General features: G+C 54.1%; 2 protein-coding genes across 2 annotated transcripts in view; one reads left to right on the top strand and one right to left on the bottom strand.

The window, feature by feature from the left end:
- RNF8 (ring finger protein 8) overlaps window positions 1-9,460 on the bottom strand; it is a 20,925-nt gene extending 11,465 nt beyond the window's left edge. The window contains 5 exon segments of the mRNA XM_038761355.1: window positions 209-271; window positions 1,486-1,777; window positions 1,779-2,296; window positions 3,786-3,914; window positions 9,333-9,460. Coding sequence (XP_038617283.1) covers window positions 209-271; window positions 1,486-1,777; window positions 1,779-2,296; window positions 3,786-3,914; window positions 9,333-9,410 — 1,080 coding nt within the window. The 5' untranslated portion in view covers window positions 9,411-9,460.
- Window positions 9,409-22,332, top strand: part of AARS2 (alanyl-tRNA synthetase 2, mitochondrial) — a 26,313-nt gene continuing 13,389 nt past the window's right edge. Inside the window, exons 1-11 of the mRNA XM_038760863.1 lie at window positions 9,409-9,426; window positions 9,489-9,680; window positions 13,164-13,424; window positions 15,782-15,973; window positions 18,041-18,186; window positions 18,920-19,090; window positions 19,210-19,354; window positions 19,648-19,793; window positions 20,250-20,358; window positions 21,069-21,107; window positions 21,188-21,299. Of these exons, the coding sequence (XP_038616791.1) occupies window positions 9,409-9,426; window positions 9,489-9,680; window positions 13,164-13,424; window positions 15,782-15,973; window positions 18,041-18,186; window positions 18,920-19,090; window positions 19,210-19,354; window positions 19,648-19,793; window positions 20,250-20,358; window positions 21,069-21,107; window positions 21,188-21,299 (1,531 nt within the window). The remainder of the gene's footprint in view (window positions 9,427-9,488; window positions 9,681-13,163; window positions 13,425-15,781; window positions 15,974-18,040; window positions 18,187-18,919; window positions 19,091-19,209; window positions 19,355-19,647; window positions 19,794-20,249; window positions 20,359-21,068; window positions 21,108-21,187; window positions 21,300-22,332) is intronic.

Below are 22,332 nucleotides of genomic sequence, written 5' to 3'. Positions count from 1 at the left end.
GGCTCAGAGAAGTGAAGTGACTTGCCCGAAGGCACCCAGCTGACAACTGGCAGAGCCGGGATTTGAACCCATGCCCTCTGACTCCAAAGCCCGGGCTCTTTCCACTGAGCCGGACGGGGAAACGGCGGGGCGGCCCAGGGGTCCGCCCGGGAGCTAAGGCCGTGTGGGAATTGGACGACCGAGCCAGTTGCCCGGCGGGACGCGTTACCTCCTTAAGGGCCTGTGCCAACTGCTCCGTCAGGTTGTCTTCTCCCCGTCGATCCGCCGGGCCCTGCGGAACCAAAAACAAAAGGAAGGTTTTCCTGAGGAAGAAGGGAGGGGAGGAAAGAAGCGGCGGAGATTAGAGGAAAGAGCACGGGCTGAGAATCAAGCGCTTAGTACAGTGCTCTGCACACAGTAAGCGCTCAATAAATACGATTGAATGAAGTCAGAGGTCGTGGGGATCCCGGCTCTGCCGTGCATCTGCTGTGGGACCGTGAGCAAGCTGCTTCCCTTCTCTGTTCCCTCTTCTGTAAAATGGGGGTCGCGACTGGGAGCCCCTTGAGGGACAAGAAGCAGCGTGGCTCAGTGGAAAGAGCCCGGGCTTTGGAGTCAGAGGTCACGGGTTCAAATCCGCCGATAATCAGCTGGGTGACTTTGGCTGTGAGCCCGTTGTTGGGGAGGGACCGTCTCTAGATGCTGCCGATCTGTACTTCCCAAGTGCTTAGTACAGTGCTGTGCACACAGTAAGCGCTCCCTTGTCTGTAAAATGGGGCTGAATAATAATAATAATAATAATGGCATTTGTTAAGCCCTTACTATGTGCAGAACGCTGTTCTAAGTGCTGGGGAGGGTACAAGGTGATCAGGTTGTCCCACGGGGGGCTCCCAGTCTTCATCCTCATTTTACAGATGAGGGAACTGAGGCTCAGAGAAGTGAAGTGACGTGACTTGCCCAGAGTCACCCAGCTGACAATTGGCAGAGCCGGGATTTGAACCCAGGACCTCTGACTCCAAAGCCCGGGCTCTTCCCACTGAGCCAGTCGGGAATGGGGAAATGGCAGGGCGGCCCCGGGGTCTGCCTGGCTGAAGACTGCGAGCCCCCCCATGGGACAACCTGATCACCCTGTAACCTCCCTAGCACTCAGAACAGTGCTCTGCAAATAGTAAGCGCTTAATGAACGCCATCATCATCATCTTGTACCTACCCCAGTACTTACAGCAGCTGGGAAGTGCGTAACAAATACCACAATTAGGGGAGGGGCAGCGGCACTTGGACATATCTATCCTATTTATTTTATTTTGTGAGTATGTTTGGTTTTGTTCTCCGTCTCCCCCTTTTAGACTGTGAGCCCACTGTTGGGTAGGGACTCTATGTGTTGCCAATTTGTACTTCCCAAGTGCTTAGTCCAGTGCTCTGCACATAGTAAGCGCTCAATAAATACAATTGATGATGATGATAATGATTTGATCCCAAAACCCGGCCGCCGTCGGAGGAGCGGCCTACCTCCGAGTCCTGGAATTTTTTCTCCAGCTGTCGGGCCCTCTGCCGCTGCCGAGCTTGCTCGGTGCGGAGCTGCTCCTCCAATTCCCGCAGCTCCTGCTCCATCCGGACCACGGCCTTCTGGGGCCCCTTCTTCTGCCGCTTCAGCGTCAACACGGCCGCCTGCTTCTCCTGAACCCGAACCTTCAGCCGCAAGATCTCGGCCATGCTCTTCCTCAGGAGGTCCAGGCCGCCGCGGTCCGGGGCGGCCGTCTTCCCGGGAAGGGGGCACCGGCTGGGGCCGGGGGGGGGACCCCCTCCGCCCGCTGGGTCCCGGGTCGGACAACGGGATGCGGGGTCTGGATCTGGGGCTGGAGGGGGCCTCGGGCCCAGGCGCTTCCGATCCCCCCCCACCCGGTCCCCTCGGCGTTCCCGGGTCCTTCCCGGGGCTCGGGCCGGGAGGCGAGGACGGATCGGCGCCCGGGTGGCGGGCGGGCTCGCTCTCCCGGGCCCGTCCGGGGAATTCTCCGCCGCGGGACAGCCGGCAGACCTTGGATCGGGGGCCGGACGGGCCCTCCCCCCCGGGGGCCTCCGCCGCCTCCCCCTCCAGTTTCCTCTTAGCTCTGGGGCCTTTCCCCTTCCCCGCCAGCTGGTCGCTCCTCAGGGCGAGCGACAGGCGGATTTTCTCCCACTCTTCCCGGATCATCTCGTATTCGTATTCCGCGTTCTCCTTGTTCTCCAGAGGCACGCCCAGCTGGATGTAGTCCCCCTCCTGGATGGGATAGGCCTTCAAAGGCTCGATGCGCTCCTTGTTCAGCCAGACGCCGTTCAGACTCTGAGAGGGGGGGAAAAGGTCCAAGCGCTTAGTACAGTGCTCTGCACGCGGTGAGCGCTCAATAGATACGGTTGATGACGAAACGTAGGATCGTTCACCGGCCAAATCGCCGTCCTCCACTGGGTCCGACTGGGAGCTCGTTGCGGCTACCGATATCGGGCTCGCCCCAGCTCTTAGCGCAGCGCTCTGCGCGCGGTAAAGGCTCAATAAATACCACCGATCGCTACAAAACTACCCTGCTTTTCGGGAAGAAAACTCCTCGGGAGGAGCTGTTTAAGGTGGATGGGTTTCCTCAGGCACGGCTGGGGATGAAGACTGTGAGCCTTTATTTATTTACTTTTTTAATATCCATTTATTTATTCTACTTGTACATATCTATTCCATTTATTTTATTTTGTTAGTATGTTTGGTTTTGTTCCCCGTCTCCCCCTTTTAGACCGTGAGCCCGCTGTTGGGCAGGGACTGTCTCTATACGTTGCCAACTTGGACTTCCCAAGCGCTTAGTACAGTGCTCTGCACATAGTAAGCGCTCAATAAATACGATTGATTGATTGATTGAGCCCCCCGTGGGACAACTTGATCGCCTTGTAACTTCCCCAGCGCTTAGAACAGTGCTTTGCACATAGTAAGCGCTTAATAAATGCCATTATTATATATACATATGAACTCTTTTAGACTGTGAGCCCACTGTTGGGTAGGGACTGTCTCTATATGTTGCCAATTTGTACCTCCCAAGCGCTTAGTACAGTGCTCTGCACATAGTAAGCGCTCAATAAATACGATTGATGATGATGAACTCCCACTGGACATATATGAGGCATAACAGCGTGGCTCAGTGGCTAGAACCCGGGCTTGGGAGTCAGGGGTCGTGGGTTCTAATCCTGCCTCCGACACTTGTCGGCTGTGTGACTCTGGGCAAGTCACAACTTCTCTGGGCCTCAGTCACCTCATCTGTTAAAAGGGAATTAAGACTGTGAGCCCCAGGTGGGACGGCCTGATTACCTTGTATCCCTCCCAGCACTTAGAACAGTGCTTGGCACACAGTAAGCAGCGTGGCTCGGTGGAAAGAGCCCGGGCTTTGGAGTCAGAGGTCATGGGTTCAAATCCAGGCTCCGCCCACTGTCAGCTGTGTGACTTCGGGCAAGTCACTTCACTTCTGTGTGCCTCAGTTCCCTCATCTGTGAAATGGGGATTAAGACCGTGAGCCCCCCGTGGGACAACCCGATCACCTTGTAACCTCCCCAGCGCTTAGAACAGTGCTTTGCACAGAGTAAGCGCTTAATAAATGCCATTATTATTATTATTATTATTACTTAACTCCTCTGGGCCTCAGTCACCTCAACTGTAAAATGGGGATTAATGCTGTGAGCCCCACGTGGGACAACCTGATCACCTTGTAACCTCCCCAGCGCTTAGAACAGTGCTTTGCACATAGTAAGCGCTTAATAAATGTCATCATTATTATTATTGTTATTATTATTATTATTACCTTATTGTCCATGACCGTCCACAGGCCCTCTGCGTTCTGCCTGAGAATACAGTGGTTTCGGGAAATCATCAGGGGGCACGTTTTGGACACCAACCGGTACGTGACTCCAAATCCTCGACCTAACGTGACCTGAGAGGACGATAACAACGCGATCAATCGGTGGGATTTATTGAGCGCTTACTGCGCGCCGAGCCCCGTACTAAGCACTTGGGAGAGTATAATCCCACAGAAGTAGCCAGCCCCTACCCCGTCCGTAATGAGCTTACAGTTTAGAGGGACAATAAGCAGAATCAATCAATCAATTGTATTTATTGAGCGCTTACCATGTGCAGAGCACTGTACTAAGCGCTTGGGAGGTACAAGTTGGCAACATATAGAGACGGTCCCTACCCAACAGTGGGCTCACAGTCTAGAAGGGGGAGACAGAGAACAAAACCAAACATATTAACAAAATTAAATAAATAGAATAGATATGTACAAGTAAAATAAATAGAGCAATAAATACGTACAAACATATATACAGGTGAAGCGCACTGAGGGCTGGCTTGGACACGGAGGAAATTTCTATCATTGTCCCGGTGCAAAAGGAGCGCTCACCTTGTAACCTCCCCAGCGCTTAGAACAGTGCTTTGCATGTAGCAAGCACTTAACAAATGCCATCATTATTATTATTATTATCTGTCAAATGGGGATGAAGACTGAGCCCCACGAGGGACAACCCGTTCACCTTGTAACCTCCCCAGCGCTTAGAACAGTGCTTTGCACATAGTAAGCGCTTAACAAATGCCATCATCATATTATTACCTGTCAAATGGGGATGAAGACTTTGAGCCCCACGAGGGACAACCTGATCACCCTGTAACCTCCCCAGCGCTTAGAACAGTGCTGTGCACGTAGTAAGCGCTTAACAAATACCACCATCATCATCATCATTATTATCTGTCAAATGGGGATGAAGACTGTGAGCCCCACGAGGGACAACCCCATCACCCCGTAACCTCCCCAGCGCTTAGAACAGTGCTTTGCACGTAGTAAGCGCTTAACAAATGCCATCATTATTATTATTATTATCTGTCAAATGGGTACTGTGAGCCCCACGAGGGGCAACCCGATCACCCTGTAACCTCCCCAGCGCTTAGAACAGAGCTGGGCACGTAGTAAGCGCTTAACAAATGCCATCAGCATCATTATTACTATCTGTCAAATGGGGATGAAAACCACGCGCCCCACGAGGGACAACCTGATCACCCTGTAACCTCCCAAGCGCTTAGAACAGAGCTGTGCACGTAGTAGGCGCTTAACAAATGCCATCATCATCATTATTACTATCTGTCAAATGGGGATGAAGACCGTGATCCACACGAGGGACAACCCGATCACCCTGTAACCTCCCCGGCGCTTAGAACAGTGCTTTGCACGTAGTAAGCGCTTAACAAATACCACCATCATCATCATTATTGTCCCACGAGGGACAACCCCATCACCCTGTAACCTCCCCAGCGCTTAGAACAGTGCTTTGCACATAGTAAGCGCTTAACAAATGCCATCATCATTATCATTATCTGTCAAATGGGGACTGCGAGCCCCACGAGGGACAACCCGATCACCCTGTAACCTCCCCAGCGCTTAGAGCAGTGCTTTGCACGTAATAAGCGCTTAACAAATGCCATCATCACTATTATTATCTGTCAAATGGGGACTGTGAGCCCCACGAGGGCCAACCCGATCACCCTGTAACCTCCCCAGCGCTTAGAACAGAGCTGTGCACGTAGTAAGCGCTTAACAAATGCCATCATCATTATTATCATCTGTCAAATGGGGACTATGAGCCCCACGAGGGACAACCTGATCGCCCTGTAACCTCCCCAGCGCTTAGAACAGGGCTCGGCACATAGTAAGCGCTTAATAAATGCCATCATTATTATTATTATTGTTATCTGTCAAATGGGGATGAAGACTGCCCATGAGGGACAACCTGATCACCTTGTAACCTCCCCAGCGCTTAGAACAGTGCTTTGCACATAGCAAGCGCTTAACAAATCCCAATCATTATTATTATTATTGTTATCTGTCAAATGGGGATGAAGACTGCGAGTCCCCCTTGGGACAACCCGATCACTTGTAACCTCCCCAGCGCTTAGAACAGAGCTGTGCACATAGTAGGCGCTTAACAAATGCCACCATCATCATTATTACTATCTGTCAAATGGGGATGAAGACTGTGAGCCCCACGGGGGACAACCCCATCACCCTGTAACCTCCCCAGCGCTTAGAGCAGTGCTTTGCACATAGTAAGCACTTAACAAATGCCATCATCATTATTATTATCTGTCAAATGGGGACTGCGAGTCCCCTTGGGACAACCTGATCACCCTGTAACCTCCCCAGCGCTTAGAACAGAGCTGTGCACGTAGTAGGCGCTTAACAAATGCCATCATCATATTACTATCTGTCAAAGGGGATGAAGACTGCGATCCACACGAGGGACAACCCCATCACCCTGTAACCTCCCCAGCCCTTAGAGCAGTGCTGTGCACGTAGTAAGCGCTTAACAAATACCACCATCATCATTATTATCATCTGTCAAATGGGGACTGCGGGCCCCACGAGGGACAACCCCATCACCCTGTAACCTCCCCAGCCCTTAGAGCAGTGCTGTGCACGTAGTAAGCGCTTAACAAATACCACCATCATCATTATTATCACCTGTCAAATGGGGACTGTGAGCCCCACGAGGGACAACCCCATCACCCTGTAGCCTCCCCAGCGCTTAGAACAGAGCTGTGCACGTAGTAAGCGCTTAACAAATACCACCATCATCATTATTATCACCTGTCAAATGGGGACTGCGAGCCCCACGAGGGACAACCCCATCACCCTGTAGCCTCCCCAGCGCTTAGAACAGAGCTGTGCACGTAGTAAGCGCTTAACAAATACCACCATCATCATTATTATCATCAGTCAAATGGGGACTGCGGGCCCCACGAGGGACAACCCCATCACCCTGCAACCTCCCCAGCGCTTAGAGCAGTGCTGTGCACGTAGTAAGCGCTTAACAAGTGCCACCATCATCATTATTATCACCTGTCAAATGGGGACTGTGAGCCCCCTTGGGACAACCCGCTCACCCTGTAACCTCCCCAGCGCTTAGACCAGTGCTGTGCACGTAGTAGGCGCTTAACAAATGCCATCATCATCATTATTACTATCTGTCAAATGGGGATGAGGACTGTGAGCCCCACGAGGGACGGCCCCATCACCCTGTAACCTCCCCAGCCCTTAGAACAGTGCTTTGCACGTAGTAAGCGCTTAACAAATGCCATCATTATTATCATTATCTGTCAAATGGGGACTGCGAGCCTCACAAGGGACAACCCGATCACCCTGTAACCTCCCCAGCGCTTAGAGCAGTGCTTTGCACGTAGTAAGCGCTTAACAAATGCCATCATCATCATTATTACTATCTGTCAAATGGGGATGAAGACTGCGAGCCCCACGAGGGACAACCCCATCACCCTGTAACCTCCCCAGCGCTTAGAGCAGTGCTTTGCACATAGTAAGCGCTTAACAAACGCCATCATCATCATCATTATTATCTGTCAAATGGGGACTGCGGGCCCCACGAGGGACAACCCCATCACCCTGCAACCTCCCCAGCGCTTAGAGCAGTGCTTTGCACGTAGTAAGCGCTTAACAAATACCACCATCATCATTATTATCATCTGTCAAATGGGGACTGCAGGCCCCACGAGGGACAACCCCATCACCCTGCAACCTCCCCAGCGCTTAGAACAGGGCTTTGCACATAGTAGGTGCTTAACAAATGCCATCATCATCATCATTACTATCTGTCAAATGGGGACTGTGAGCCCCCTTGGGACAACCCCATCACCCCGTAACCTCCCCAGCGCTTAGAGCAGTGCTTTGCACGTAGTAAGCGCTTAACAAATGCCATCATCGTCATTATTACTATCTGTCAAATGGGGATGAAGACTGCGAGCCCCACGAGGGACAACCCCATCACCCTGTAACCTCCCCAGCGCTTAGAGCAGTGCTTTGCACATAGTAAGCGCTTAACAAGTGCCACCATCATCATTATTATCACCTGTCAAATGGGGACTGTGAGCCCCCTTGGGACAACCCGCTCACCCTGTAACCTCCCCAGCGCTTAGACCAGTGCTGTGCACGTAGTAGGCGCTTAACAAATGCCATCATCATCATTATTACTATCTGTCAAATGGGGATGAGGACTGTGAGCCCCACGAGGGACGGCCCCATCACCCTGTAACCTCCCCAGCGCTTAGAACAGTGCTTTGCACGTAGTAAGCGCTTAACAAATGCCATCATTATTATCATTATCTGTCAAATGGGGACTGCGAGCCTCACAAGGGACAACCCAATCACCCTGTAACCTCCCCAGCGCTTACAGCAGTGCTTTGCACATAGTGAGCGCTTAACAAATACCACCATCATCATTATTATCATCTGTCAAATGGGGACTGCGGGCCCCACGAGGGACAACCCCATCACCCTGTAACCTCCCCAGCCCTTAGAGCAGTGCTGTGCACGTAGTAAGCGCTTAACAAATACCACCATCATCATTATTATCATCTGTCAAATGGGGACTGCGGGCCCCACGAGGGACAACCCCATCACCCTGCAACCTCCCCAGCGCTTAGAACAGGGCTTTGCACATAGTAGGCGCTTAACAAATGCCATCATCATCATCATTACTATCTGTCAAATGGGGACTGTGAGCCCCCTTGGGACAACCCCATCACCCCGTAACCTCCCCAGCGCTTAGAGCAGTGCTTTGCACGTAGTAAGCGCTTAACAAATACCACCATCATCATTATTATCACCTGTCAAATGGGGACTGCGGGCCCCACGAGGGACAACCCCATCACCCTGCAACCTCCCCAGCGCTTAGAGCAGTGCTTTGCACGTAGTAAGCGCTTAACAAATGCCATCATCATCATCATTATCATCTGTCAAATGGGGACTGTGAGCCCCCTTGGGACAACCCGCTCACCCTGTAACCTCCCCAGCGCTTAGACCAGTGCTGTGCACGTAGTAGGCGCTTAACAAATGCCATCATCATCATCATTAGTATCTGTCAAATGGGGACTGTGAGCCCCCTTGGGACAACCCCATCACCCCGTAACCTCCCCAGCGCTTAGAGCAGTGCTTTGCACATAGTAAGCGCTTAACAAACGCCATCATCATCATCATTATTATCTGTCAAATGGGGACTGCGGGCCCCACGAGGGACAACCCGATCACCCTGTAACCTCCCCAGCGCTTAGAGCAGTGCTTTGCACGTAGTAAGCGCTTAACAAGTGCCACCATCATCATTATTATCACCTGTCAAATGGGGACTGCGGGCCCCACGAGGGTCAACCCGATCACCCCGTAACCTCCCCAGCGCTTAGAACAGTGCTTGGCACATAGTAAGCGCCTGATGAATGCCCTCATTATCATGATGATGATGATGATGATGATGACTGTTCCCTCCCTGCCCTCGGTCCCCGGGGATGCGGGAGGCACCTCGGTGAGGTTGTCTAGGAGCAGCCAGTCGCTGCTCATGCCGACCCTCCGCAGGCACCAGCCCCGGGCCTCGTCCATGGCCTCCTCGGGGCGGGTACACGCGGGGCGGGCACACGCGGGGCGGGCACACGCGGGGCGGGCACACGGCCTCCTCAGGGCCACCCGACGGGCCCGCGGGCCGCCTCGACGGCCGCCGCCGACGTCACCGCCCCCGCACCGCGCCTGCGCGTCCTGATCGCCGCTCCCCCGCTCGCGCTCCGGCCGCGCATGCGCCTCGGGCCGCCACAACCGTCCCCCGGCAGTCGCTGGGCCGGCACTGCGCCTGCGCGCCCCGACCTCGCGACCCAAGTAGGTGGGAGGGGGCGGAGCCGCGCGTGGGCCTCCGGCCGCCACAATGGGGGGCCCCTGTGACGTCACCGGCCCCGCAATGCGCCGGCGCACCCGGCGCTCCGGCCTCGCGACGCCGGGGGGGGGGGGGGGGGGGGGGAGGGAGAGCCACGCATGCGCTTCGGGTCGCCACAATGGTTCCCCTGTGACGTCGCCGCCCTCGCACTGCGCCTGCGCGCGCGCACATACACACACGCGCGCGCGCGCACATACACACGCGCGCGCGCGCACACACACACAAGCGCGCACGTACACACACAAGCGCGCACGTACACACACAAGCGCGCACGTACACACACAAGCGCGCACGTACACACAAGCGCGCACACACGTACACACACAAGCGCGCACGTACACACACAAGCGCGCACACACGTACACACACAAGCGCGCACACACGTACACACACAAGCGCGCACGTACACACACAAGCGCGCACACACGTACACACACAAGCGCGCACACACGTACACACACACGCGCGCGCGCACACACACACACCCGCGCTCCGCCGTATTATTTGTACATATTTATTACCCTATTTTTGTATTTTATTTGTACATATTCATTCTATTTATTTTATTTTGGTTTTTATTTTATTTTGACTCTTTATTTATTTATTTGATTTGTTTGTACATATCTATTCTATTTATTTTATTTTGTTAGTATGTTTGGTCTCCGTCTCCCCCTTTTAGACTGTGAGCCCACTGTTGGGCAGGGACCGTCTCTATATGTTGCCAATTTGTACTTCCCAAGCGCTTAGTACAGCGCTCTGCACATAGTAAGCGCTCAATCAATACGATTGATGATGATGATGATGATTTTGTTAATATGTTTTGTTGTCCGTCTCCCCCTTCTAGACTGTTAGCCCGCTGCTGGGTAGGGACCGTCTCTAGATGTTGCCAACTTGTACATCCCAAGCGCTCAGTCCAGTGCTCTGCACACAGTAAGCGCTCAATCAATACGATTGAATGAATGAATATTATTCTCTGAGCCTCAGTTCCCTCATCTGTAAAATGGGGATTGAAACCGTGAGCCCCCCGTGCAGCAACCTGATCACCTTGTAACCTCTCCAGCGCTTAGAACAGTGCTTGGCACATAGTAAGCGCTTAACAAATGCCATCATTATTATTATTTGTACGTATTTATCACCCTAGTTATGTATTTTATTTGGACATATTTATTCTATTTATTTTATTTTGTTAATATGTTTTGTTTTGTTGTCTGTCTCCGCCTTCTAGACTGTGTGCCCGCTGTTGGGTAGGGACCGTCTCTAGATGTTGCCAACTTGGAGCCCCCTCCTTCCTCTCCCCCTTCTCCATCCCCCACCGCCTTACCTCCTTCCCTTCCCCACAGCACTTGTATATATGTATATACGTTTGTACGGATTTATTACTCTATTTATGTATTTATTTTACTTGTACATTTTGATTCTACTTATTTTATTTTGTTAACATGTTTTGTTTCGTTGTCCGTCTCCCCCTTCTAGACTGTGAGCCCGCTGTTGGGTAGGGACCGTCTCTAGATGTTGCCAACTTGGACTTCAATCAATCAATCAGTCGTATTTATTGAGCGCTTACTGTGTGCAGAGCACTGGACTAAGCGCTTGGGAAGTCCAAGTTGGCAACAAGCGCTTAGTCCGGTGCTCTGCCCACAGTAAGAGCTCAATAAATACGATTGAATGAATGAATGAATATTATTCTCTGGGCCTCAGTTCCCTCATCTGTAAAATGGGGATGAAGACTGTGAGCCCCACGTGGGACAACCCAATCACCTTGTAACCTCCCCAACGCTTAGAACAGTGCTTTGCACATAGTAAGCACTTAACAAATGCCATCATTATTATTATTTGTACGGATTTATTACCCTGTTTATGTATTTGTACATATTTATTTTATTTTGTTAATATGTTTTGTTTTGTTCTCTGTCTCCCCCTTCTAGACTGTGAGCCCGCTGTTGGGTAGGGACCGTCTCTGTATGTTGCCAACTTGGAATTCTCAAGCGCTTAGTCCAGTGCTCTGCACACAGTAAGCGCTCAAGGAATACGATTGAATGAATGAATGAATATTATTCTCTGGGCCTCAGTTCCCCCATCTGTAAAATGGAGATTGTTATCGACAAGTAGGGTGCAAAAATAGGTTAATCAGTGTAAATCGGCCGCAGGGTTCGTGTACCCAAGGTGGTGGCGCAGATAGGAAAAATGACTCGGAAACATGAGTTCGAATAGAGCAGTAAAGAAGGAAAGTGGCTATTTGCCCGTTCACCTCCCGGGAGAGGTACGAGTGACAAGCAGCCCCAATCCCATTCTCACCGTTTCTTTTATTGAGTTACAGCGACGTGGGAGCGGATCATTTGGGAATTTCAGGAATCCAATCAGGACCGACAGGATGTTAGAAATTCTCATTATTCTCTGTTCTCACTGCCTTGTGCAGGATGTTATCTGCCCTACGGCCTTGCATAGATACTTGTTACTGGCCTTGAAGACATCTGTTGCTGAGCCTTGCATAAAATACAAAAAAAAAAGGAGTTAATAATGATGGCATTTATTAAGCACTTACTATTTATTGAGCGCTTACTGTGTGCAGAGTACTGTACTAAGCGCTTGGGAAGTACAAGCTGGCAACATATAGAGACAGTCCCTACCCAACAGTGGGCTCACAGTCTAAAAGGGGGAGACAGAGAACAAAACCAAACATACTAACAAAATAAAATAAATAGAATAGATATGTACAAGTAAAATAAATAAATAAATAAAGTAATAAATATCATCATCATCATCATCAATCGTATTTATTGAGCGCTTACTATGTGCAGAGCACTGCACTAAGCGCTTGGGAAGTACAAATTGGCAACATATATAGAGACAGTCCCTACCCAACCGTGGGCTCACAGTCTACAAGCAGAAGACAGAGAACAAAACCAAACATACTAACAAAATCAAATAAATAGAATAGATATGTACAAGTAAAATAAATAAATAAATAAAGTAATAAATATCATCATCATCATCATCAATCGTATTTATTGAGCGCTTACTATGTGCAGAGCACTGCACTAAGCGCTTGGGAAGTCCAAGTTGGCAACATATAGAGACAGTCCCTACCCAACAGTGGGCTCACAGTCTAAAAGGGGGAGACAGAGAACAAAACCAAACATACTAACAAAATAAAATAAATAGAATAGATATGTACAAGAAAAATAAATAGAGTAATAAATATGTACAAACATATATACAGGTCCCCCTTTTAGACTGTGAGCCCACTGTTGGGTAGGGGCTGTCTCTATATGTTGCCAATTTGTACTTCCCAAGCGCTTAGTACAGTGCTCTGCACACAGTAAGCGCTCAATAAATACGATTGATGATGATGTCATTATTATTATCACTATTATAATGATGACGATGGAGTGAGCGTTGGCGGCGGCGCTGGGTCCTCCGGCGGCCAGGGGGCGCTGCGGCGCCGCGGCGCCCTCCCTCTGGGCGCGCGACCTTTGACCCGGAAGCCGGCTCCCGGCGCCAAGATGGCGGCGGCCTTTGAGGGTCCGCTGCGGCGGGCGCTGTCGTCGGGGCCTCCGGCGGCGGGCGAGGTCCGGGCCGCCTTCCTGCGGTTCTTCCGGGACCGACACGGACACCGCCTGCTGCCGTCCGCCTCCGTCAGGCCCCGCGGGGACCCCAGCCTCTTCTTCGTCAACGCCGGCATGAACCAGGTGCGCGCGCAGGACCGCGCGGGTGGAGCTTGGGGATGGAACGTTGGCGTTTGGGGGCGGGGCTTGGCTGGAACGTTGGCGGTTGGGGGCGGGGCTTGGGCGGAACGTTACCTAGTTGGGGGCGGGGCTTGGGTGGAACCTAGAGCGCTTAGTACAGTGCTCTGCACACGGGAAGTGCCCAGTAAATACGATTGAATGAATGAACGTTGGCGGTTTGGGGGCGGGGCTTGGGTGGAACGTGGAGCGCTTAGTCCAGTGCTCTGCGCACAGGAAGCGCTCAATACATACGATTGAAGGAATGAACGTTGGCGGTTTGGGGGCGGGGCCTGGGTGGAGCGTCGGCGGTTGGGGGCGGGGCTTGGGTGGAACGTGGAGCGCTTACTACAGTGCCCTGCACACAGGAAGTGCTCAGTAAATGCGACTCAAGGAATGCACGTTGGAGGTTTGGGGGCGGGGCTTGGGTGGAACGTGGAGCGCTTAGTCCAGTGCTCTGCACACAGGAAGCGCTCAATAAATACGATTGAATGAATGAACGTCGACGGTTTGGGGGCGGGGCTTGGGTGGAACATTGGCGGTTTGGGGGCGGGGCTTGGATGGAACGTTGGCGGGTTGGGGGCGGGGCTTGGGTGGAACGTTGGCGGTTTGGGGGCGGGGCTTAGATGGAACGGTGGCGGTTGGGGGCGGGGCTTGGATGGAACGTTGGCGTTTGGGGCGGGGCTTGGGTGGAACGTTGGCGGGTTGGGGCGGGGCTTGGGTGGAACGTGGAGCGCTTACTACAGTGCTTTGCACACGGGAAGCGCTCAACAAATAGGATTCAGTGAATGAACGTTGGAGCTTTGGGTGGGGCTTGGTGAGGGGGAGGGGATTGGATGGAACGTGGAGCGCTTAGTCCAGTGCCCTGCACACAGGAAGCGCTCAATAAATACGATTGAAGGAGTGAACGTCGACGGTTTTAGGGCGGGGCTTGGGTGGAACGTGGAGCACTTAGTCCAGTGCTCTGCGTACAGGAAGCGCTCAGTACATACGATTCAATGAATGCACGTTGGAGGTTTGGGGGCGGGGCTTGGGGGAACGTGGAGCGCTCAGTGCAGTGCTCTGCGCACAGGAAGCGCCCAATAAATACGATTGAACGTTGACCGTTTGGGGGCGGGGCTCGGATGGAACGTTGGCGGGTTGGGGGCGGGGCTTGGGTGGAGCGTGGAGCGCCTACTACAGTGCTCCGCACACGGGAAGCGCTCAATAAATAGGATGGAAGAATGAACGTCGGCGGTTTGAGGGCGGGGCTTGGGTGGAGCGTGGAGCGCTTATTATAGTGTTCTGCCCACAGGAAGCGCTCAATAAATGCGACTCAATGAATGCACGTTGGCGGTTTGGGGGAGGGGCGTGGGTGGAGCGTGGAGCGCTTAGTCCAGTGCTCTGCACACGGGAAGCGCTCAATAAATAGGATGGAAGGAATGAACGTCGGCGGGTTGGGGGCGGGGCCTGGGTGGAACGTGGAGCGCTTACTACAGTGCTCTGCACACGGGAAGCACTCAATAAATAGGATGGAAGAAGTGAACGTCGGCGGCTTGGGGGCGGGGCCTGGGTGGAACGTTAGCTAGTTGGGGGCGGGGTTTGGGTGGAACCTAGAGCGCTTACTACAGTGCTCGGCACACAGGAAGCGCTCAATACATACGATTCAAGGAATGACCGTTGGAGGTTTGGGGGCGGGGCTTGGGTGGAACGTGGAGCGCTTACTACAGTGCTCTGCGCACAGGAAGCGCTCAATAAATACGATTCAATGAATGAACGTTGGTAGTTTGGGGGCGGGGCTTGGGTGAAACGTGGAGCGCTTAGCCCAGTGCTCTGCGTACGGGAAGCGCTCAGTACATACGATTGAAGGAATGAACGCTGGCGGTTTGGGGGCGGGGCTCGGGTTTAACGTGGAGCGCTTACTACAGTGCTCTGCACACGGGAAGCGCTCAGTACATACGACTGAATGAATGAACGTCGGCGGGTTGGGGGCGGGACTTGGATGGAACATTGGCGGGTTGGGGGGGGATGGAGAGAGGAAGGAGGGGGCTCAGTGTGGGAAGGCCTCCTGGAGGAGGTGAGCTCTCAGCAGGGCCTTGAAAGGAGGAAGAGAGCGAGCTTGGCGGATGGGCAGAGGGATTGGGGGCATTCCAGGCCCGGGGGAGGACGTGGGCCGGGGGTCGATGGAGAGAACGAGGTACGGTGAGGAGATTAGCGGTGGCAGAGGAGCGGAGGGTGCGGGCTGGGCTGGAGAAGGACAGAAGGGAGGTGAGGGAGGAGGGGGCGAGGGGATGGATGGACGGCCTCGAAGCCCAGGGTGAGGAGTTTGTCCCGCCTTCCCCCAGTTCAAGCCGATCTTCCTGGGCACGGTGGACCCGCGGAGCGAGCTGGCCCGGTACCGGCGGGTGGCCAACAGCCAGAAGTGCGTGCGGGCCGGAGGGCGGCACAACGACCTGGAAGACGTGGGCCGGGACCTCTCCCATCACACCTTCTTCGAAATGCTGGGCAACTGGGCCTTCAGGGACGACTACTTCAAGGTGGGCCGAATCACAGCGGGGAGGGCAGAGGCACAGGACCGAAGCAGCGCCCCTGACAACTCATTCATTCATTCGTCATATTTATTTATTTATTTATTTTTAGGGCTTTTGTTAAGTGCTTACTATGTGCCGAGCACTGTTCTAAGCGCTGGGGGGATACAAGGTGGTCAGGTTGTCCCATGTGGGGCCCACAGTCTTAATCCCCATTCTACAGATGAGGGAACTGAGGCCCAGAGAAGTGACTTGCCCAAAGTCACACAGCTGACAATTGGCGGAGCGGGGATTTGAACCCACGACCTCTGACTCCAGAGCCCAGGCTCTTTCCACTGAGCCATGCTGCTTCTCATTCATTCATTTATTTATTTATTTATTTATTTATTTATTCACGACCTCTGACTCCAAAGCCCAGGCTCTTTCCACTGAGCCATGCTGCTTCTCATTTATTTATTTATTTATTTTTTGTTGAGCGCTGGACTAAGCACTTGGGAAGTCCAAGTTGGCAACATATAGAGACGGTCCCTACCCAACAGCGGGCCCACAGTCTAGAGGGATGAGGGGAGGAGAATGGGGGTGTGAAAAAGTGGCGGGAGGAAGGGGGTAAAGAAGGTCTGGGAGAGGAGAAAGGGGTGTGTGAAAGAATAATGGGGTGTAAAAAAAACTGAGGAGAAGAGGGTGTGAAAAGGAGCTGGGGGAGAGGGGAATGGGGGCATGAAAAGGGGCTGGGGACAGGGGAATAGGGGTGTGGAAAGGGGCTGAGGAGAGGGGAATGGGGGCTGAGGAGTGGGGAATAGGGTTGTGGAAAGGAGCTGGGGGAGAGGGGAATGGGGATGTGAAAAGGGGCTGGGGAAAGAGAGGAATGGGGTGTGGAAAGGGTCTGGGGAAAGGGGAATGGGGATGTGAAAAGGGGCTGGGGAAAGAGGAGACTGGGGGTGTGAAAGGGGGCTGGGGAAAGAGGGGAATGGGGATGTGAAAAGGGGCTAGGGAAAGAGGGGAATGGGGGTGTGAAAAGGGGCTAGGGAAAGGGGAATGGGGGTGTGAAAAGGGGCTGGGGAAAGAGAGGAATGGGGGTGTGAAAAGGGGCTGGGGAAAGAGGGGAATGGGGGTGTGAAAAGGGGCTAGGGAAAGAGGGGAATGGGGGTGTGAAAAGGGGCTAGGGAAAGAGGGGAATGGGGTTGTGAAAAGGGGCTGGGGAAAGAGGGGAATAGGGGTGTGAAAAGGGACTGGGGGTGTGAAAGGGGGCTGGGGAAAGGGGGGACTGGGGGTGTGAAAAGGGGCTGGGGAAAGAGGGGAATGGGGGTGTGAAAAGGGGCTAGGGAAAGAGGGGAATGGGGTTGTGAAAAGGGGCTGGAGAAAGAGGGGAATAGGGGTGTGAAAAGGGACTGGGGGTGTGAAAGGGGGCTGGGGAAAGGGGGGACTGGGGGTGTGAAAAGGGGCTGGGGAAAGAGGGGAATGGGGGGTGATAAGGGGCTGGGGAAAGAGGGGAATGGGGGTGTGAAAGGGGGCTGGGGAAAGAGGGGAATGGGGGTGTGAAAAGGGGCTGGGGAAAGAGGGGAATGGGGGTGTGAAAAGGGGCTGGGGAAAGAGGGGAATGGGGGTGTGAAAAAGGGGCTGGGGGAAGAGGGGAAGGGGGTGTGAAAAGGGGCCTGGAGGGTGAAAAGGGTCTGGGGGAGAGGGGACTTGGGGGGGTGAAAAGGGGCTGGGGGAGAGGGGACTGGGGGTGTGAAAAGGGGCCTGGAGGGTGAAAAGGGGCTGGGGGAGAGGGAAGGGGGGGGTGAAAAAGGGCTGGGGAAAGAGGGGAATGGGGGTGTGAAAGGGGGCTGGGGAAAGAGGGGACTAGGGCTGTGAAAAGGGGCCTGGAGGGTGAAGACCGGGGTGGGGGGGGGGGGGGGCGAAAATGTTGGGGAAAGAGGGGAATAGTGTGAAAAGGGGCTGGGGGAGAGGGGAATGGAGGGGTGAAAAGGAGCTGGGGAGGAAGAAGGCGGTGTCTGGGTGCGCTCCCCGGGCACCCCGTCTCCCCTTCCTGTCCTCCATTCCGGCCCCGCCTCGCCCTCCCACCCCCTCCTCCAGGAGGAAGCCTGCACCATGGCCTGGCAGCTACTGACCCAAGTCTACGGGATTCCCGAGGAGCGGCTTTGGGTCACCTATTTTGGCGGGGCTCCCGCCGAGGGCCTGCCTCCGGATGAGGAGAGCCGGGAGATCTGGCTCAGCCTGGGGTGAGTGGCACGGGAGCCAGGGAGACCGACTGGGCCGTTGGTTTGGTTTAGCGGTACTCGTTAAGCCCTTCCCCTGCGTCAGGCGCCGTTCTAAGGGTGGGCACAAGCCAGTTAGGTCGGACGCAGCCCCCTGGTTGAGGAAACTGAGGCGCCGAGAAGCTAAGTGACTTGGCCAAGGTCACACAGCAATAATAATAATTAACGGCGGCATTTATTAAGCACTTACCAAGCACTGTTCTAAGCACTGGGAAGGTTACAAGGTGATCAGGTTGTCCCTCGGGGGGCTCACAGTCTTAATCCCCATTTTCCAGACGAGGTAACTGAGGCCCAGAGAAGTGAAGTGACTGGCCCAAAGTCACCCGGCTGACAGTCGGCAGAGCCGGGATTTGAACCCGTGACCTCCGACTCCAAAGCCCGGGCTCTTTCCACTGAGCCACGCTGCTTCTCCCACGGAGCCAAGCAGAGAGCGACCGGTAGAGCGACCGTCCGAGCCGGCCCGCCTAAGGTGCGAGGCTTCCCCGTTCATTGGCTCGTATTTATGGAGCGTTTCCTGGGTGCAGAGCCCTGTACTAAGCGCTCGGGAGAGTACGACCACGCTAAACAGACACATTCCCTGCCCACGGGGAGCTTACAGTCCGGGGGCTGGGGGAGACACATCGATACGCATAAATAAATTACGGAGACCGTTCAGCCTCCAACCTCGTGACCTCCTCCGGCCTCCTCTGTCCGTCAGGGTGCCCCCCGGCCGGATCCTACCCTTCGGAAGCCGCGAGAACTTCTGGGAGATGGAAGAGACGGGGCCGTGCGGGCCCTGCACGGAGATCCACTACGACCTCCGGGGGCCGGGGCCGGGCCCCCCGCGGCTAGTGGAGCTGTGGAACCTGGTCTTTATCCAGTATAACAGGTAACGGGGACGGGGCTGGGGGACGCCGCGAAGATGGGGCCCCGGGGGAGCCATCCCGAGAGGGCGGACCCTCCCTGCGGCTTTACCCTCCGCTCCTTCCCACCGGGGCCCGGGGACAGAGAGGCAGACGGGAGCCTGCAGCCCCTGCCCCAGAGACACGTGGACACGGGCATGGGCCTGGAGCGACTGGTGGCCGTGTTGCAGGGAAAGGACTCCACCTACGACACTGACCTCTTCTCCCCGCTGCTGCACGCGATCCACCAGGTAGCCCTCCTCCCCGCTCCCTCCGCCGTTCACCAGCTAGCCCCATCCCGCCGCCCTCCGAGGCGCCCCGTCATCCCTCATCTGGAGGCCGGGATGAGCTGGCCTGACGGGACGGAGAGGGAGGCGCCGGGAGCCCCTCAACCGGGATTCCCTTTTAGACTGTGAGCCCACTGTTGGGTAGGGACCGTCTCTATATGTTGCCAACTTGGGCTTCCCAAGCGCTTGGTACAGTGCTCTGCACACAGTAAGCGCTCAATAAATACGATCGATGATGATTTCCCCGCATCCTCCAGGGCTGCGGGGCGCCCCCGTACCGGGGCCGTGTGGGACCCGGGGACCGGGGCCGCGTGGACACGGCGTACCGCCTGGTCGCCGACCACATCCGCACCCTGAGCGTCTGCATCGCCGACGGCGTCTTCCCCGGCGCGTCTGGAGCCTCGTGAGTCTGGGCCGGCCGCGCGGGCGGAGGTTGGATCAAGCGCGGCGCGGTAGATCGGGCCTGGGTGTCGGGGGGTCACGGGTTCCGATCCCGGCTCCGCCACTTGTCCGCCGCGTGACCCCGTCGCCTCGTCGGTAGACTGTGAGCCCCACGTGGGACCGGCACCGTGTCCAATCCGATTTGTCCGCATCCACCCCGGCGCTTAGCGCGAAGTCAGCGCCTAACATCAATCAATCAATCAATCGTATTTATTGAGCGCTTACTGTGTGCAGGGCACTGTACTAAGCGCTTGGGAAGTCCAAGTTGGCAACATACAGAGACAGTCCCTACCCAACAGTGGGCTCACAGTCTAACAGATACCACAGTCATCATCGTCTTAATCGGTCCACGCTTACCGCGTCCAGAGCACGTTACTAAATCGGTGGACACGGTCCTTCCTCGGTTTCCCCACCCCAGGATGGTTCTTCGGAGGATCCTGCGCCGGGCCATTCGCTTCTCTTCAGAGGTGTTGCGAGCTCCACCCGGGTTCCTGGGCGGCCTCGTGCCCACCGTGGTGGACGTGCTGGTGAGGCCGGAGGCCGGGACCTGCCCTCTCCTTCTCCCTCCCCTCTGCCCGCTGGGGCGGCCGGGCGCGAACCCAATAACGCCCAATACCTGTATATATGTTTGTACATATTTATTACTCTATTTTTTATTTATTTATTTTACTTGCACATATCTATTCTATTTATTTTATTTTGTTAGTGTGGTTTTTTTTTTCTCTGTCTCTGCCTTTCAATAATAATAATAATAATAATAATTGGCATTTGTTAAGCGCTTACTATGTGCAAAGCACTGTTCTAAGCGCTGGGGAGGATACAGGGTGATCAGGTTGTCCCACGTGGGGCTCACAGTCTTAATCCCCATTTTACAGATGAGGTAACTGAGGCCCAGAGAAGTTAAGTGACTTGCCCAAGATCACACAGCAGACATGTGGCGGAGTCGGGGTTTGAACCCATGACCTCTGACTCCAAAGTCTGTGCTCTTTCCACTGAGCCACGCTGCTTCTCTTTAGACTGTGAGCCCACTGTTGGGTAGGGACTGTCTCTATATGTTGCCAATTTGTACTTCCCAAGCGCTTAGTGCAGTGCTCTGCACATAGTAAGCGCTCAATAAATATGATTGATTGATTGATTGATTAACGCCCAGCTATTTCCTGGGGAGGGGGTGCTCGTTGGAGCCCGCCCGACCCGACTCTCTCCTCCCTTCCCGTCTCCGGCCTCCGTCTCGTCGCAGGGAGACGCCTACCCGGAGCTGCGGAAGGAGAAGGCCCAGGTGAGCTCCGCGTTGGGGAAAATTGGGGTGAAGCCCAGTTCCCCTCCCCAAAAAGTACTGACCCTTGTCCCCGTCTGCAGATCATCAGCTTGGTTGACGAGAACGAGGCCACGTTCCTGTCCTCCCTGCAGCGTGGACGCCACATTATCGACAGAGCCCTGAAGCGGCTTGGCCCCTCACAGCCCTTCCCCGGTGAGGAGGACGAGACGCCCCTGTTCTGCCTGGACCCTCGTCCATCCACCCATCCAGAGTCAGTCAGTCAATCAATCAAGCGTATTTATTGAGCGCTTACTGTTAAGCTCTTGGGAAGTCCAAGTTGGCAACATATAGAGACAGTCCCTACCCAACAGTGGGCTCACAGTCTAAAAGAAGTCAGTTGTATTTATTGAGCGCCGACTGTGTGCAGAACACCGTGCTAAGCTCTAAGAGTACGCTGTAACAGTACAACAGGCGCATTCCCCGCCCACAAAGAGCTTAAAGTCTTGAGGGGGAGACAGATTTTAATATAAGTAAATACCAGGGGGGCTTAGGACTCCATCCCAGTGCCCCCATCTCATCCCCCACTGCATAACCTGCAGACTGATCCCCTTCCTTCCCCTCCGCCTTACCTCCTTCCCCTCCCCACAGCACATGTATATATGTTTGTACGGATTTATTACTCTATTTTATTTTGTACATATTTACTCTATTTTGTTAATATGCTTTGTTTTGTTGTCTGCCTCCCCCTTCTAGACTGTGAGCCCGCTGTTGGGTAGGGACCGTCTCTGTCTGTTGCCAACTTGGACTTCCCCAGCGCTTAGTCCAGTGCTCTGCACACAGTAAGCGCTCAAGGAATACGATCGAATGAATGAATAAATGAATGTCCCGGCGCCCCATTTCCAAGGAGCCTGAGGAACAGTGAAAGTTGTACTTCCTAAGCGCTTCATACAGTGCTCTGCACACAGTAAGCGCTCAATAAATACAATTGATTGATTGATTGAAAGTCTCATTTGGGGGAGTTTGGATAGGGACCGTCTCTATATGTTGCCAGCTTGGACTTCCCCAGCGCTTAGTACAGTGCTCTGCTCACAGTAAGCGCTCAAGGAATACGATTGAATGAATGAATAAATGAATGTCCCGGCGCCCCATTTCCAAGGAGCCTGAGGAACAGTGAAAGTTGTACTTCCCAAGCGCTTCGTACATTGCTCTGCACACAGTAAGCGCTCAATAAATACGATTGATTGAA

Source organism: Tachyglossus aculeatus, chromosome 19 (genome assembly GCF_015852505.1).
Source record: "Tachyglossus aculeatus isolate mTacAcu1 chromosome 19, mTacAcu1.pri, whole genome shotgun sequence".
Classification (NCBI taxonomy): domain Eukaryota; kingdom Metazoa; phylum Chordata; class Mammalia; order Monotremata; family Tachyglossidae; genus Tachyglossus; species Tachyglossus aculeatus.
The sequence above is the reverse complement of the archived record's forward strand: the minus strand, read 5'-3'. Positions and strand labels throughout refer to the sequence as shown.